General features: G+C 39.4%; 1 protein-coding gene across 2 annotated transcripts in view; it reads left to right on the plus strand.

Moving 5' to 3' along the window:
- The window catches only part of KIAA0825 (KIAA0825 ortholog), a 401,795-nt gene that overhangs the window by 164,379 nt on the left and 218,081 nt on the right, over positions 1-19,335 (plus strand). For both annotated transcript variants that reach the window (XM_055429383.2, XM_055429385.2), the window contains exons 14-15: positions 5,691-5,870; positions 15,423-15,647. In XM_055429383.2, the coding sequence (XP_055285358.2) occupies positions 5,691-5,870; positions 15,423-15,647 (405 nt within the window). The remainder of the gene's footprint in view (positions 1-5,690; positions 5,871-15,422; positions 15,648-19,335) is intronic.

The following is a 19,335-nucleotide window of genomic DNA, read 5'->3' on the forward strand; positions in this document are numbered from 1 at the left end:
CAGTCCATTGTTCCATGTCCAGTTCTAACTGTTGCTTCCTGACCTGCATACAGGCTTCTCAAGAGGCAGGTTAGGTGGTCTGGGATTCCCATCTCTTTCAGAATGTTCCACAGTTTATTGTGATCGACACAGTCAAAGGCTTTGGCATAGTCAATGAAGCAGAAATAGATGTTTTTCTGGAACTCCCTTGCTTTCTCCATGATCCAGCGGATGTTGGCAATTTGATCTCTGGTGCCTCTGCCTTTTCTAAAACCTGCTTGAACATCTGGAAGTTCACGATTCACATATTGCTGAAGCCTAGCTTGGTGAATTTTGAGCATGACTTTACTATACAACTGTCATATCTGTACAAGTGAAAGTTGTTCAGTCGTGTCCAACTCTTTGCGATCCCATGGACTATAGACTACCAGGCACCTCTGTCCATGGAATTCTCCAGGTCAGAATACTGGAGTAGGTAGCCATTCCCTTCTCCAGGGGATCTTCCCAACCCAGGGATTGAACCCAGGTATCCTGTATTGCAGGCGGATTCTTTACCATCTGAGCCATCAGGGAAGCCCTTTCCATATATGACCACTGGAAAAGCCATAGCTTTGATTACATGGACCTTTGTTGGCAAAGTGATGTCCCTGCCTTTTAATACTCTGTCTAAGTTTTTCCTAGTTTTTTTTCCAAGAAGCAGGTGTCTCTTAATTTCATGGCTACAGTCACCATCCACAGTGATCTTGGAGACCAAGAAAATCTGTCACTGCTTCCACTTTTCTGCTTCTATTTGCCATGAAGTGATGGAGCCGGATGCCATGATCTGTTTTTTGAATGTTGAATTTTAAGCCAGCTTTTTCCATCTCCTATTTCGCCTTCATCAGGAGGCTCTTTAGAGTATTATGAGGATCAAATTAGACATAAAGTAGCTCATGTGATGTTCAACCTAGTGTACCTTGTGGGTAGTAACTCTGCTTTTTTGGAGTTGGTATAAATCTCAATTCATAAACTCAGATACCCAAGGAATATCCAAGTCATTTTTTGTCTTCAAATCAATTTTATGAAGATTCTGAGCCCCAAGTGCCTGGCTGGTAGGATTTTTAACTGTAGCTATTCTTAGGGCTCCCACCTTTACCCCAAGGGGGTACAGAAGTCCCTGTGAGACTGTATTAATCTTCAGTTATCTGGTCACTCTGGTTACTGCACAGGTACCCTTTTTTATTTCCTCTCCAGCACTCCTGCCACGCACAGCAGTCAGGTATGGTTTGAAACCTTTGATGAGACTGAAAACGCATGTCAAGGATCCAGGGTCCCTCCTTGCCTCCCCCAGACAAGCCTCGCTGTGCACTGCCATCCAGCAAAGTCCTTGCAGCCTGAGACATTGCTCTCCAATGCCAGAGGTCTCCTCTCTCCTGACCCTTACCCCTGGCACCTGCCGGACACATATGATTCCACTTTCATATCATCCAGCCGTACCAATACTTTGGGTCATAAAAAGTGGCTTTTTTCCTTTAGTTCAAACTAATGACTATTCAATGGATTTAGCTTTTCTTTTTTTTTTTTTTTAATCTAGGAGGGCAACTGACTTCAGTCTGTTTGTGCTTTCTAAATAGCAAAACTCCCTGAGGCAAGTAAACAGAAATAGGCTACTTTCTTCAAAGCAACGGAAAATAGAAATAAGAAATATCCATTGACGTATCTTGGCACGTTTAGCTGGTAATAGCAACAATGGTAATGCACCTCATTATTTTTATTATAATATTCCTCATGTCCATCCCCCTTTCTCCATTGGTATTGTCAGTGCATGATTCATGGGGCCTTAGATTTTTCAGCCTGTGCTGCTTGTCCAGTTTTACCTCCCCTTCCCTCCCACCATTCCCACTTCAGCCATGTCACCCGACCAGCAGCTATCTGTCTTCTCACCACTGCACCAACTCTCCTGTCTTCTTGGAAAGTACCTTCCCCACCTCAAACTTGTCATGCCAGTAAATTGCTGCTGCTGCTGCTGCTGTTATGTCGCTTCAGTCATGTCCGACTCTGTGCGACCCCATGGACTGTAGCCCACCAGGCTCCTCCACCCATGGGATTTTCCAGGCAAGAGTCAGTAAATTGCTACTTCCCCTTAAAGACTCTGCTGAGACATGATCTTCCCTGTGACTTCTCCGTGTTCCCTTCCCAAATGTAAAGCACCATCCTATGTATTTCCAGTGTCTTATATTTAAAGCACTTAGCCTTAAGGTGATCGAATAATTCCTTATTCAAACCAGGATATTTTTGAGAACGAAAGAGGATGCAATGACTAATTACCTGAGAGCCATAGACATAAACCAGGACTGCCTGAGGCAAACTAGGGTGTATGGTCATCCTCCTTATCTTTACATTGCTGAAATGGCTGTACATGTCTGTCATTCCCACTCCCCACACACATCCACAAGGAGGCAGGCAGTGAATTCATGGAAGGTGTAGGCCTCAGCATCTAGTATAGTGAGTGCCAACATGGTAATCGATTGATTAAATCTTGGGAATTTTCCTGGGGCAGAATGTTGTAGCATTTTAAAAAGCAGAGACATTACTTTGTCAACAAAGGTCCATCTAGTCAAGGCTATGGTTTTTCCAGTGGTCATGTATGGATGTGAGAGTTGGACTGTAAAGAAAGCTGAGCGCTGATGAATTGATGCTTTTGAACTGTGGTGCTGGAGAGGACTCTTGAGAGTCCCTTGGACTGCAAGGAGATCCAACCAGTCCATCCTAAAGGAGATCAGTCGTGGGTGTTCATTGGAAGGACTGATGCTGAAGCTGAAACTCCAAGACTTAGGCCACCTTACACGAAGAGCTGACTCATTTGAAAAGACCCTGATGCTGGGAAATATTGAGGGCAAGAGGAGAAGGGGACGACAGAGGATGAGATGGCTGGATGGCATCACCAACTCAATGGACATGAGTTTGAGTGAACTCCGGGAGTTGGTGATGGACAGGGAGGCCTGTCGTGCTGCGGTCCATGGGGTCACAAAGAGTCAGACACGACTGAGTGACTGAACTGAACTGAACTGAAGTGGTAGAGACCAACAAAAGGTGATGGGAGGGAACATGTGCAAGGGAAGCAAGTATACTAGTTAGGGAGGAGCAGAGGTCTGGGGACTAAAACATAGTTTGGGAAAGATTGTGGAAACTCTGGATCGTGAGGTTCAGGAATTTCTAAGAAAGTACAGTAGCAGGGGAAGGTTTAAACATGGGGCAATGACATAAAGGATAATTGATACTTGAATGTAAGGTGAATTGGAGGGACAGAAAAGCAGGGAGAACCGAGGAAGCTATTTGGATAAAAGTGAAATTATGAATGCCTGGGCTAGGACTCTTTGTCATTTAACCTTTTATACTTGATGAAAAACCTAGGACCCTTTAGAATGCAAGTGGCAGAAACCCAAATTAACCTGGTTTAACCAAAAAGGGAAATTTATCAGCTCAGCTAACCTAAGTATACAGACATTGCTGGTTCTAGGCTCTCACACAGTGTCATCCCATCAGGACTGTGCCATCTCTTGGTTCTACTTACTTTACTGGCTCAGTTCTCAGTGGTTCGGTTCAGTTCAGTTCAGTTCACTCAGTCGTGTCTGACTGTTTGTGATCCTATGGACTGCGGCATGCCAAGCCTCCCTGTCCATCACCAACTCCTGGAGTTTACTCAAACTCATGTCCATTGAGTTGGTGATGCCATTCAACCATCTCATCCTCTGTCGTCCCCTTCTCCTCCTGCCCTCAATCTTTCCCAGCATCAGGGTCTTTTCCAATGAGTCAGCTCTTCTTATCAGGTGGCCAAAGGATTGGAGTTTCCACTTCAACATCAGTCCTTCCAATGAACACCCAGAACTGATCTCCTTTAGGATGGACTGGTTGGATCTCCTTGCAGTCCAAGGGACTCTCAAGAGTCTTCTCCAACACCACAGTTCAAAAGCATCAATTCTTTGGTGCTCAGCTTTCTTTTAGTCCAACTCTCACATCCATACATGACTACTGGAAAAACCATAGCCTTGACTAGATGGACCTTTGTTGACAAAGTAATGTCTCTGCTTTTTAATACGCTGTCTAGATTGGTTATAACTTTTCTTCCAAGGAGCAAGCGTCTTTTAATTTCATGGCTGCAGTCACCATCTGCAGTGATTTTAGAGCCCCCCAAAATAAAGTCTGTCACTGTTTCCACTGTTCCCCCACCTTTTTGCCATGAAGTGATGGGTTCTCAGTGGAGTTCTCACCAAAATGGACATTAGTTACTTCCAGGCTACTTTATGCCAGCTTAGCAGCCCCAGAAGAAAGAGGACACCACTTTATCAATAGTTTCAGCAAAAATCCTAGGGAAGACTCTCTAGATCATGAAAATCAAAATCACAGAAATAAAATTATCAAGAAGAACTATAGAAGTGATGAGCTTCCAAATGAGCAAGAAAATAAATGTACTTATTCCAAAATGATCTAGATTGTGTTTTTTCAATATATTTAAATTATGAGAAACGTTGTGAGTCATTATTATCTTTAACTTGAAGCTACTTTTACATATGATACTGGACATAGCATGCTAATTATCTAAACAAGAGAGAAATTATTTCACCTTTTCAGTCCAACCTGTGGATGCAACAGTAGAGGAACATCTTTGAAGAGTGGTAATTTGGCCACCTGATGCGAAGAGTTGACTCACTGGAAGACTCTGATGCTGGGAGGGATTGGGGGCGGGAGGAGACGGGGGCGACAGAGAATGAGATGGCTGGATGGCATCACCAACTCGATGGACATGGGTTTGAGTGAACTCCGGGAGTTGGTGATGGACAGGGAGGCCTGGCGTGCTGTGATTCATGGGGTCGAAAAGAGTCGGTCACGACTGAGCGACTAAACTGAACTGAACTGAATGGAGCCGGAGTGAATCTGTCATTGTGGGAATTCCTGTTTGATCTTATTGAGAAACAAGCTGAGAAAGCTCTTCATTCTGAAATGACAGGAAGCTGTGGGTTAAAGAAACACTTATAAATTTATTTGTAGAATTGATAGCATAATGCTGAGAGCACTATAACTGTGAATTTCCTGTGAAATTTATGTTCTGAATAAAGGGTATATAACTGAATGTTCAGAACAAAAATCCCAAAGAGAGATACAAAGGTTCAACTAGTTATAAGTAGATTTTCAATAATAAGGAGTATATAAAATAATTCCGTTTGGTGTTCAAGTTATACACACACACACACACAAATATACATATATATAGTCTATATTTGTATATAATATGAATGAAATACTGCACCAAATATAGTAACTATCACTGGTTGGTAGGATTTGGTGCACTTTTAGTTTTCTTAGTTTCTTAGTCTGAATTTTTTACAGTTTCTAGAATGAATGTGTGTTACTTTCAAATGAAAAACATGAAAAGAAGTTTAAGAGAATAAAGAATTCTGACATAAAAATAAACTAGTATTGCCCTTTGACATGATGTCATGTGGTCCTTCTCACAACTTTACCCTGCACAAATATCCATTATTCTCTCCGAAATTATACTGGGTTTGGACCCAGTTGGGAAATGGACCTTCGATCTGAAAGAATGTGGCATTTCTCCTATTACGTAAATAATAATCAAACACATTTTTACACTGTTATACTAGCGTTCGCAATAGGAATGTAATCATATTCACTGATACCTACCTTACTAAATCATTTTTGTTCTTTTCAAGAATGTACCTTTCAAGAACAAGGTTCCAATACAGAAAATAATCTGAACCAAGGATTCAGTTTGATAGAAGCTGTCTTTCAAGTATTGTACCACTGCACTTTCTCTCCACAAACATTTGGAAATGTCTTTGTGAGTTACATGGAAGAAGAACAATTATGGGACTTGTTATATAACATTCCAGGTATGAGAAAGTTACTATCTGTAGAAGAAGTATTTTATAGATACTCAAATATATCTTTAAAGACATTTTTTTTAAGGTTTATTGATGTCAGTTTTGCCGAATCTTTTATTTATAAAAGGTTATCTTACATTTTTTCAGTATACAGGCTACTTTGGGGAATCATTAACCATTAGTTCCCATCAAGACTTAACATACTTGGTACAGGTGAGGAGGAAGTTGAGGGGGGGGGAGTTATTACCTAGAAATTTAGAAATTATGTGGATTTTCTTTTTTTATTAAAAATTTAACATTTACCACAGATATTGCTTTGCTATTAAACATGTAAGAAATTAGTAAAATGTAAAAAAATACTTTGTGCTTCTCATATGCTTTTGTTAAACAAACTGGTGGACAAACCTGCTGGCCAGTTTTCTTCATATGTAAATGACATTTATTATTACGAGCCTAGTGACTCTCTCTAGACATTTAAGTAAGTCCTATCGTTGTTTTGAGGGTACTGTGTTTTCTCCAGTTGTGTTTTCCTTCTGCCCGCAGCTCAAGTGGACGGTAAAGTCAGAATGAGTTACATGTCTGAATAGGAAGTGTTCGTGGGTTACCCCACCTTCAGGACCAGGTGTAAACATTCTCACATTGTTTGATCCTTAATATTCTGTCTTTAAATCTCTATACTTAATGTCTTGGGAAAACGAAGGATGAGGATTTAGTGGTTATCCTGTCAGTCCATTAACTATATATATCATTTACATTTGGTTTTCAACCTATATGCTTTCTTATACACTGTTTTGGAACCACCATTTCCATAAAATATTTACTAGAATCCATATTAAAAAATCTAACTGGCTCATAATCATGGTTTCGTTCTTCCTGTACTTTTTAGCTATCCTCCAGACATTACTTGAATATCCTTTTAACTATTTTTAAGTCATTATATTACATCTTCTCTTGGTCATTATCACTGCAAAATAGCTTTATGATATATAGCTTTATGTAATGATTTTAAAACCTCTAATCTATCACTTAAAGACTCTGTGATAATTATCTCCTTTTAAAGTCTTATCTTCCAGTTTTCATGTATTCCCTCACTGTTTACTTTTTACTCCCACAATGGTCAGTCTGCTAGTTTAAAAGAGAGCATTATTTCTGATGTAGACTTTATTGAACTGAAAGAAAAACAGCCTTGAAATCTCCTCCACCCCCTGCTGTTTTGAGTTGTTTCTGGTGGGGATAAGAGCTGAATTGTCTCACAAGATTATGAAGAATCAGGGACCCACTTGATTCAACCATTATTTATCTTTCAGTTCTTAAGTTCTTGAACCATCTGACACTCAGCAAAAAAGCATACTGAAAATGACTTAGAAGAGATCAATGGATTTTAGGTGGTGGCCTGAGAAAGCAAAACTGCTTCTCCAGGGGATCTTCCCAACCCAGGTCTCCCGCACTGTAGGCAGATTGTTTACCAGCCGAGCCACAAGAGAGCATTATTTCTGAAGTAGACTTTATTGAATTGAACGGAACTAAGACACTGCAGTGGTCATGAGGGACTGTGCCTTTTTTTTTCTCTCCTATTTAAGTCTTTGTAAGTTTCTTATTCTTCTGTTACCAATTACAGTTATCTTAAAATCCCTAATAAGATACACTAATTCATAAGAAAACCAAGTCTTTTACTGTGGTTTCTGTTTGACTTGAAAAATAACAGGTTTCAAGGAAATATAGCTGAGACACATAATCATAAACCCACAATATTTGCATTTTACCACTAAAAGATCTATGCTTCAGTAAATATTACTAACTTATCCAGATTAACTGGAGTACATTACTTAAAAATCGGTTTATTTTCTTCCTCTTGAAACACTCTATGATTTCTTTATGGCTTATCCATAAGACATCACAATCTTCTCACTTTAGTGTAAGAAGGTGAAAACAAAGAAGGCAGTATCCTCATTTTATTGCTGGGCTTCCCTGGTAGATCAGCTGGTAAAGAATCTGCCTGCAATGCAGGACACCCTGGTTTGATTCCTGGGTCAGGAAGACCTGGAGAAGGGACAGCCTAACCACTCCAGTCTTCCTGGGCTTCGCTTGTAGCTCAGATGCTAAAGAATCTGCCTGCAATGCAGCAGACCTGGGTTCGATCCCTGGGTTGGGAAGATCCCCTGGAGGAGGGCATGGCAATCCACTCCAGTATTCTTGCCTGGGAAATTCCCATGGACAGTGGAGCCTGGCGGGCTACAGTCTGTAGGGTTGAAAAGAGTCAGACATGACTGAGCGACTAAGCACAGCAAGAGATGTTAAGAGACTTGCCTAAGATTGTCCACTGATCAAGTTGTAGAATCAGAACAAAAAAATGGAACTTCTGATCACAGGCCTTGTTATTTCTCTTTATTTCTTTCTATTAGACTAAACTTTTTGAAACATTTGCTTTATGAATATATGAATTCAGTAATGAAATATATAAACTGGTTTAATAATTAGAAATATAATACATAACTCCTTAGAATGAACATAACTAGGAAAAAAACGAGTGAAAATATCCATTTATAAAAGATTACAAAAGATAAAAATTATTAAAAAACAAGTTGGGTACCTCATGTGGGCATTTCAAAGGCCAATACACTCTGTAAGAGATAGATTTGGTAGCTATCGTTACAGGCCTGTACTCTCAAAGTAGGTCAACAGTATTTAGTTGAGCAAGTGAAAATATCAAAGCATAAGTTACTCTGTGCTTCACTCTCCTTAACTCCCTTTTACTTTTAATGGAAATACATGTCTTTAGCACACACTGTGAGTTAAACTTTATAAGAAACTACTAAACTGTTTTTCAAAGTAATCCCGTTCTTTTACATTCCCACCAGTTAGGTGAGAGAGTTTGGGTTGCTTTGTGCCCTCACCAACACTTGGAATTGCCTTTTTGCTTTTAATCATTCTGAGGAATATATACTATTATCTCATTGTGACTTTAATTTACAATTCCTTGGTGATTATTGACATCAAGCACATCTTCATGTTTTTAACAGTAATTTGAAAAAACTCTTTTGTAAGATATCTGTTTAAAACTTTCCTTCATTTATTAATTAGATTGTCGTACTGAGTTTTAAGGAGGTCTTCCCTGGTGGCTCAGTGGTAAAGAATCGCCTGCAATGCAAGAGCCACAGGAGATACAGGTTTGATCCCTGGGTCTGGAAGATACCCTGGAAGAGGGCATGGCAACCCACTCTTGTATACTTGTCTGGAGAATCCCATGGACAGAGAAGCCTTCCAGGCTACGATCCGTGGGGTCGGAAGAGTCGGACATGACTTAGCAACTAAACCACCACCATACATTTTCATATACATATGCAATTTTCCCAGCATCTTTTTTAGAAATCACTATTCTTTCTAAATTTGAATTACTTTGGTGTTTTTGTCAGAAATCAAGTGAACAATTGATCAAATCCATGTCTAAGTGTGGATCCTCTGTTCTGACACTTGGAGCTACACGACAGTATTATTATTTGTTTTCTGTTTGCTCTAACTTTGTTCCTTTTAATATTTATTTTGACCTTCTTTGGATTAAGTGGATATTTTTCAGTATTACAGTTTTTCTTTGCCAATGGCTTATTAGATATAATTCTATATTTATTTTGGTAGTTGTTCCAAGATTTACATCTTGTGATGAGTATCTTTGACTCATCAGTTTACATATAATGAAAGAATCTTACACAAGTATATTTCTGTTTACTCTTCCTAGTCTTTACATGTGTCATCATGCATTTTATTTCTACTAATGTTATGAGCCCTACAATCTATTGTTTCACTTTGGTTTTAGTCAGTTATGGCTTAAAGAAGCTAAAAATGAGAAGAAAGTCTTTCACATTTCCATCTATTTATCATTTCTGGTACTCTTCTTTTACTTATGTAGATCTGAGTTTCTGACAGATATCATTTTCCTTCTACCTTAGGTATTTCCTTTAATGTACTAAAAATTTTCTGCCATCAATTCATTTGATTTGATTGCATGAAAAAAAGGCTTTATCTTCATATTTGAAATATTTTTCATCAGACATAGACTTTTGGGCTCAGAGATTTTTCTGTCTTCCAATTTTTTTTTTTCACTCAGTACTTTCAATACATTTTTCTATTTTATGGCTTGCATTGTTTCTGATGATAAATCAGTTTAGGTTTTAAAGTGTTTGCTTCCAGTTATATAATGTGTCTTCTTTGTGTTGTTCATTTTAGGATTGTTCTCTTTATCACCACTTTGCAGAAATTTAATTATGATGTGCTTGTTTTCATTTCTTTTGTATTCTGCTTGGGGATTGTTGAGCGTCTTATATCTGATGGTGTTTGGTTTTTATCATATTTGGAAAATTTTCAGCCATTCTCGCAGGGTATTTTATCTTTTCCCCCCAACCACCACTTTTTTCTGGAATTCTTTAAAAAAAAAAACTGTTTTAATTAATTCATTAATTTGGCTGAGTAAGGTCTTAGTTGTGGCATGCAGAACCTTCACTACACCATGCGGGATCTTTTGCTGTGGTCCATGTACTCTAACTGCCCTGTACAGGCTCAGTAGTTTTGGCACAGGGGCTCTCGAGTTGTGGAAGCCCACAGCTTCCAGAGTCCACAGGCCCAGTAATTGCAGCGTGTGGGCTTCATGGATCTTAGTTCCCTGGACCAGGGATTAAACTTGTGTTCCTTGCATTGCAAGATGGATTCTTAAATACTGGACCACCAGGGAAGTCGCTGACTTGCAGATATTGCAAGACCCTTGTAATCCTCTGATAAGTCCAACTTCGTATTGTGTGTGATCCTTTTAGTGTATTCTTACTTTCAGTTTGTTGACATTTTGTTGAGGATTTTTGCATCTATGTCCATCAGTGATATCGGACTGTGGTTTTTCTTTTTTGTGTGATATCTCTGTCTAGTTTTAGTGTCAGGATGAGGCTGGCCTTGTATACAGAATGAGTTTGGAAGTATTCCTTCCTCTATGCAATTTTTGGGAATAGATTGAGAAATAGGTCTTACCTCTTCTCTAAATGTTTGGTAGCATTCACCTATGAAGCCATCTGGTCCTGGACTTGTGTCTGTTGAGAGAACCCCAAATAAGATGGTAGGTATTGCGAGGGGGCATCAGAGGGCAGACACACTGAAATCATGTTCATAGAAATCTAGTCCAGATCACATGGACCACAGCCGAATGTGGTCCACTGGAGAAGGGAATGGCAAACCACTTCGGTATACTTGCCTTGAGAACCCCATGAACAGTATCAAAAGGCAAAATAATAGGATACTGAATGAGGAATTCCCCAGGTCGGTAGGTGCCCAGTATGCTACTGATGATCAGTGGAGAAAAAGCTCCAGAAGGAATAAAGGGATGGAGCCAAAGCAAAACCAAAACCCAGTTGTGGATGTAACTGGTGATAGAAGCAAGATCCGATGCTGTAAAGAGCAATATTGAATAGGAACCTGGAATGTTAGGTCCATGAATCAAGGCAAATTGGAAGTGGTCAAACAGGAGATGGTAAGAGTGAATGTAGACATTCTAGGAATCAGTGAACTAAAATGGACTGGAATGGGTGAATTTAACTCAGATGACCATTATATCTACTACTGTGGGCAGGAATCCCTTAGAAGAGATGGAGTAGCCATCATGGTCAACAAAAGAGTCCGAAATGCAGTACTTGGATGCAATCTTAAAAACGACAGAATGATTTCTGTTCGTTTCCAAGGCAAACCATTCAATATTACAGTAATCCAGGCCTATGCCCCAACCAGTAACGCTGAAGAAGCCAAAGTTGAACGGTTCTATGAAGACCTACAAGATCTTTTAGAACTAACACCCAAAAAAGATGTCCTTTTCATTATAGGGGACTGGAATGCAAAAGTAGGAAGTCAAGAAACACCTGGAGTAACAGGCAAATTTGGCCTTGGAGCATGGAATGAAGCAGGGCAAAGGCTAATAGAGTTTTGCCAAGAGAACGCACTGGTCATAGCAAACACCCTCTTCCAACAACACAAGAGAAGACTCTACACATGGACATGACCAGATGGTCAACACCGAAATCAGATTGATTATATTCTTTGCAGCCAAAGATGGAGAAGCTCTATACAGTTAGCAAAAGCAAGACCAGGAGCTGACTGTGGCTCAGATCATGAACTCCTTATTGCCAAATTCAGACTGAAATTGAAGAAAGTAGGGAAAACCACTAGACCATTCGGATATGACCTAAATCAAATCCCTTATGATTATACAATGGAAATGAGAAATAGATTTAAGGGACTAGATCTGATAGATAGAGTGCCTGATGAACTCTGGACAGAGGTTCGTGACATTGTACAGGAGACAGGGACCAAGACCATCCCCATGTAAAAGAAATGCAAAAGAGCGAAATGGCTGTCTGAGGAGGCCTTACAAATAGCTGTGAAAAGAAGAGAAGCGAAGAGCAAAGGAGAAAAGGAAAGATATAAGCATCTGAATGCAGAGTTTTCAAAGAATAGCAAGGAGAGATAAGAAAGCCTTCCTCAGCGATCAATGCAAAGAAATAGAGGAAAACAACAGAATACGAAAAACAAGAGATCTCGTCAAGAAAATTAGAGATTCCAAGGGAACTTTTCATGCAAAGATGGGCTCAATAAAGGACAGAAGATATTAAGAAGAGGTGGAAAGAATACACAGAAGAACTGTAAAAAAAAGATCTTCACCACCAAGATAATCACGATAACGTGATCACTGACCTAGAGCCAGACATCTTGGAATGTGAAGTCAAATGGGCCATAAAAAGCATCACTACAAACAAAGCTAGTGGAGGTGATAGAATTCCAGTTGAGCTATGTCAAATCTTGAAAGATGATGCTGTGAAAGTGCCGCACTCAATATGCTAGCAAAATTGGAAAACTCAGCAGTGGCCACAGGACTGGAAAAGGTCAGTCTTCATTCCAATCCCAAAGAAAGGCAAAGCCAAAGAATGCTCAAACTACCGCACAATTGCACTCATCTCACACACTAGTAAAGTCATGATCAAAATTCTCCAAGCCAGGCTTCAGCAATATGTGAACCGTGAACTCCCAGATGTTCAAGCAGGTTTTAGAAAAGGCAGAGGCACCAGAGATCAAATTGCCAACATCCACTGGATCATGGAGAAAGCAAGAGAGTTCCAGAAAACCATCTATTTCTGCTTCATTGACTATGCCAAAACCTTTGACTGTGTGGATCACAATAAACTGTGGAAAATTCTGAAAGAAATGGGCATACCAGACCACCTGACCTGCCTCTTGAGAAACCTGTATGCAGGTCAGGAAGCAACAGTAAGAACTATACGTGGAACAGCAGACTGGTTCCAAATAGGAAGAAGAGTACATCAAGGTTGTATATTGCCACCCTGCTTATTTAACTTATATGCAGAGTACATCATGAGGAATGCTGTGCTGAAAGAAGCACGAGCTCAAATCAAGATTGCTGGGAGAAGTATCAATAACCTCAGATATGCAGATGACACCACCCTTATGGCAGAAAGTGAAGAGGAACTCAAAAGCCTCTTGATGAAAGTGAAATAGGAGAGTGAAAAGGTTGGCTTGAAGCTCAACATTCAGAAAACAAAGATCATGGCATCTGGTCCCATCACTTCATGGGAAATAGATGGAAAAACAGTGGAAACAGTGTCAGACTTTATTTTTGGGGGCTCCAAAATCACTGCAGATGCTGATTGCAACCATGAAATTAAAAGAGGCTTATTCCTTGGAAGGAAAGTTATGACCAACCTAGATAGTATATTAAAAAGCAGAGACATTACTTTGCCAACCAAGGTCCATCTAGTCAAGGCTATGGTTTTTCCCGTGGTCATGTATGGATGTGAGAGTTGGACTGTGAAGAAAGGTGATCGCCAAAGAATTGATGCATTTGAACTGTGGTGCTGGAGTAAACTCTTGAGAGTCCCTTGGACTGCAAGGAGATCCAACCAGTCCATTCTAAAGGAGATCAGTCCTGGGTGTTCATTGGAAGGACTGATGCTAAAGCTGAAACTGCAATACTTTGGCCACCTCATGAGACCAGCTGACTCACTGGAATAGAGTCTGATGCTGGGAAGGATTGGGGGCAGGAGAAGAAGGGGACGACAGAATGAGATGGCTGGATGGCATCACCTACTCTGTGGACATGAGTTTGAGTGAACTCGAGGAGTTGGTGATGGACAGGGAGGCCTGGCGTGGATTGTCTTTGAGAAATATCATCTTGAAATTTCAGGGGGAAAATCATATCGGTGTTCTTCTCTGTTGATTCAAATAGTGATCCCTGAACTTCCCAGTCATTAAAAACAAACAGAAACTTCTATTGTATTTATCACATAAGAAACACCTAATCATTGGAGGTGATACTTATTAGAAAGAGGGGAGGAAAGAAAAGAGGGAAGCAGGGAAGAAAAAGTCAAGAAGGAGGAAAGGAAAAGGCAAATCACCTGAAATACCATTGGTCATTGATAATCACCATCAACATTGTAGAGTATCTTTTAATTCTTTTCTATGTGTATGTGAACATGTATTTTTAATAAATATAGTATACCATACTATTTTCTAAGCTGCTTTTTTTTTTTTTTACTAATCAATATGACTTTATTGCGAAGATGGATGCGCTGTGCTTAGTCACTCAGTCATGCCTGACTCTTTGCGACCCTATGGACTGTAGCCCACCAGGCTACTCTGTCCATGGGGATTCTCCAGGCAAGAATACTGGAGTGGGTTACCATGCCCTCTTCCAGGAGATCGTCCCAATCCAGGGATCAAACCCAGGTCAATGGCATTGCGGGTGGATTCTTTACCATATGAGCCACCAGGAAAGCCCTAAGCTAATTAAATAAATCTCTAGATGTTGGACAGTTAGATTATTTCCAATTTTTTATTTTATTATTTACATAATCATAATTACGGAGAAGGCAATGGCAAGCCACTCCAGTACTATTGCCTAGAAATATTGCCTCCTCCCATGGATGAAGGAGCCTGGTAGGCTATAGTCCAATGGGGTCGCTAAGGGTCGGACACGACTGAGCGACTTCACTTTCACTTTTTACTTTCACACATTGGAGAAGGAAATGGCAACCCACTCCAGTGTTCTTGCCTGGAGAATCCCAGGGACGGGGGAGCCTGGTGGGCTTCTGTCTATGGGGTCACACAGAGTCGGACACGACTGAAGTGACTTAGCAGCAGCAATCATAATTAATTTCTTAGGATAAATTTCCAGAGAAGGAAGAAATGTGTTAACAGGTAAGTGTCAAAGCTTTTGCAGTTCTTGTCCGTGTGTCATCTAAGAAGGTTATACAAATTATATATCTACCAGTAGAGTCCCCAAAGTACTAGCGAATGCTGTTTTATTCACTGTTATTCTGTCTACTATTCCCTTGATTACCAGGGGGTAACTTTTTCTCCAAATGTTTATGGACTACTTATCAATTGTATGATCTCTAGCCTAAAAACAGCTCTTCTTTCCTTTAGCTTTGAACTAGATTACTGAGAAGCTGAATTCTTAACTGAACAGGGCACAAAATATTTTTGATTCTGCTAACTGTAATATACTGTCTGATTTTAAAGTCTCAGCACGCAGAGAGTCCGACGTAGAGGTCATCCGATGCCTGAGACTGGCCCTGACCGAGGCCGTCAAGGACGTTGTGCAGCAGGTAGTGTCTGTGATGGGCTCTGGGAGCAACTGTGAGCCGAACCTAAACAAGCACAGCATTCCTGAATGTCTGCGTGGGAGCATTCCGAAAGAATGGAATTACATTCCAAAAGAAACCAAAAGGAAAGAATCAAGCAAAGGTACATTTATTTTTCTTTAAGAACACGTCTCTAAAGAAGCACACTTTCTAGGATATGAGAACAAGTAACATTGTAAAAATTATGAGATTTGTAAACTATATTAGTCTCCTTTCTACCATGTATATTTAGGATTCCTAATTTTCGTTACTGCAGGCCATATGATCAAAAAATAAAAACTAAAAACACTCAAACACACAACTTAGAAATGAAAATGACTCAAACGATTATCTTCTTTTTTTAACTACCAATTCAAAATTTTCTGTGATATTTTGTGTTCATGTTAGTATTCAGATTAGTCACATGATTTTGACTGATTTCCTATTAACCTATTGAGGAATCTAAAATTCATATTCTCAAGAAGATTGCTCTGATATTCAGTTTAATTATTCCTTTTTGAAGTTTTTCCTGTAACAACTACAAATTATCACTTTCTTCTCTCTCTTTAATACACCTACGTGTGTAGCTTTTGGGTTAAAAAATAACACCCCATTTAATAGCTACATGTATTTTTCTAACAGGGTATTCCCCCCCAGTACCCATGGTTCTGGATTCAGTGCATTGTTCCTCTTCAGGAAAACACATCTACCAAGTGTACTGAAGAATTATCAATGACCTATATTATTCATTTATTTTATTAATCAAGTCCTTTCTTGTTAGTTTCTTCCTATCTAGATATCTCTACTTTCCAATAATTTCACAAGGTTCCTTTGGATGTATCTTATTTATCTGTTTGTATCCATGAATCTTCTTTAGAATTTTTAAAATACATCTTTTCATTTTTATCTTCCTCTTTAAAGAGGAGTATTTTTTCACTAACTGTAAGGAAACTCTGAATAGTAAAGTACTCCAACTAAACAGTAAATCTAAATCCAGTTGAGGAAAGTAACTGTTCTTTCATTCTTCTCCATAGTGGTCCTGAATAATGTGAATCTTATCCAGGAACCTTATATTAAAGACTCAAATCACATTATCTATCAGTGACCTCTCATAGTAATGCTTTAATTCTGTGCAAACCCTATTAAACTGCTTTTGAATCCAGTAAAGCCATTTAATTAAAATTGGAAAATGTCAGTTATTCATTACTTAAGTTCTTCCTCATCAGAGTTGTTGCCATCTCCCCTTTCTAGCTTTGGGATATTTCATAGATTTTGAGCAATACAGGAGGCATGATCTATAGTTTATATATCATGTCATATGAGTAGCACTTTTTTGTTTGTGGCTTTCAAGTTGGTCTATTCACAAACAATTTTTTTTTCTACAAATATTTTGGAACTCTTCCATAACATTTCACAGGGCCTCTGGTTTCCACTCCCAACCCCGCCCCCAAAAACTTAGTTTGTATTGATCGATCCCAGTTCTTATGGTTTTCCTTACTAAATAATACTTTTTCATAAAATTATCAGTAACAGTAGAAATAGAACACTTAGAGAGGCATGAAGGAGTGCCAAATCACATATAAATATAAAAGGAAGTGGTGGAGGAAGGTGACCTTATAAAGCATCTTGGGCATTTCAGGATGTGACAATAGGAGAATACCATTGTTCTTCATTTGTGTCCTCTTTTAAATTGACATTATTCAATCTTTAGTTTCCCTGCAACGTACAAGATAGATAATATGTTCATGCCAAACATTAATTCATTCAATAGACAGACACTTACTAAGTCAATTACTACTACATACGAGGTACTGGAATTGGGTCAGGGATAAACCGTCAATCAGACAGCCCCTCTTGATTCTTGAAGACTAGTATAAATGTTTACGATAGGTACAAGCACCTCCGGAGGTGTATAAGGCAATTCTCTGGTGGGTGAGAAGACAGCAAGCAAAACTACTGAAATTTCATATGGAGCCTGTTATGGAATTCTCCCTGGGTCTGTGAGCAGGCCAGTCGCATGTTGGGGACATCATTGTTAGTGAGGGCATGTACAGGGTAACCTCACTCCTTCATTAGCTTTCATCATTCAGCAATCAATTAAGGCTGCCCTTTGTATTTCAGAATCTAGTTTTCACAAAATTAATCCTCACGAAACACACAAGTGGCTTAAACTATTACTGGGAATCCAAGGGAAAACGAACAATGAGAAAGTAAAAAAAAAACTCACACTGAGGAAAATTACTATTTCTAACATAAACTGTTTCTCAGCCATATTATAAGTTAGAACACTGATAATCTGATCAGATTTGGCCAAAAATAAATAAAAAAGGGGTGGGAAAACCATCTGAAGCATAGCTTTCCATACTTCGTTGTTAAAGATGAATCCCTCCAAATTGAGTATTGTGCCTTGAGATATTCGGAGAAGGCAATGGCAAGCCACTCCAGTACTATTGCCTAGAAAATCCCATGGATGGAGGAGCCTGGTAGGCTGCAGTCCGTGGGGTCGCTAAGGGTCGGACATGACTGAGCGACTTCACTTTTTACTTTCACACATTGGAGAAGGAAATGGCAACCCACTCCCGTGTTCTTGCCTGGAGAATCCCAGGGATGGAGGAGCCTGGTGGGCTTCCGTCTATGAGGTCGCACAGAGTCAGACACGACTGAAGTGACTTAGCGGCGGCGGCCTTGAGATATTAGCTAAATATAGTTTGAAGTCTTCTTGATTAGTGAAAGATTTCAAAACTAAGCATACAAACATGAAGATAAACCTTGATAATTTTCAGCAATGTTTTAAGTCGATTGATATTTAATTCAGTAACTTGGCAAAATTCATCTAAATAATGAAGTGCTTAGGGGCCTTTTTTTTTTTTTGAGGATTCTAACTTAAAAGACAAATAGTCACTAGCTTAAGGAAACATTTGTCCTTCCTGACACAGTGAAAATGATGGAGCATGGAAAACACTGAAGATTTAAAAATATAAATAGTACAATAAATTATACAGTGTAAGAGATTTACTGAAGAATTGAATGGAAATTCAGATGTTTCTGATATAGCTTAGCTTAGATATTCATTCCCTAAGTGAATACGCAAAGAATTCTCTCCCTAAGAGCAAATACACAAAGAATTAGTTGTTTTCTTTCTTTGACAATGACCAAAGGAAAAATATACCAAAGAATGTATTGTCTTACCACTAAATTACTTTTTAAATAGAAAGAATGCTTTATGGGAAAACTCAGGAGTAATTGTTTCTAACTAAAATAATAGATTCTGGAGAGGAAACAGAGGTAGTACCACAGAGAAAATGTATTCCAGGCATCATTCACATGTGGATTGTTGAGAAAGAAAGTGATGGCAGAAATATGCCAAGTGTTATCAGAAGTCATTCAGATAGTATATTTTGCAAAACCCAGAAATATTAGTTTTATAAAAGCGAGTATCACCTATGTAAATGTCATCGCTGCACATGTAAGAACTTAAGAGTTTTCTACCTTGATTTAAAATGTTCCAAATAAGTGTTTCAGTTATTTTTGAATACTTTTCTTAAAAGTACAAAAATGAGGGCATCCCTGGTGGCTCTGGTGGAGAGTCCACTTGCCAATGCAGAAGACACAGGTTCCATCCCTGAGCCAGGAAGATTCTGGCACGCAGCAAAGCAACTAAGCTCATGTGCCACAGTATTGAGCCTGTGCTCTAGAGCTTGGGAGCCACAACTGCTGAGCCCACGTGCTGCAGCTGCGCCTGCATGCCTTAGAGCCCAGTGCTCAGCAACAGGAAAATCTGTGGCAGTGAGGGACCCCCGATTATCATAAAT

This window comes from Moschus berezovskii, chromosome 8 (genome assembly GCF_049115385.1).
Source record: "Moschus berezovskii isolate FMDL1 chromosome 8, NW_MosBer_1.0, whole genome shotgun sequence".
Classification (NCBI taxonomy): domain Eukaryota; kingdom Metazoa; phylum Chordata; class Mammalia; order Artiodactyla; family Moschidae; genus Moschus; species Moschus berezovskii.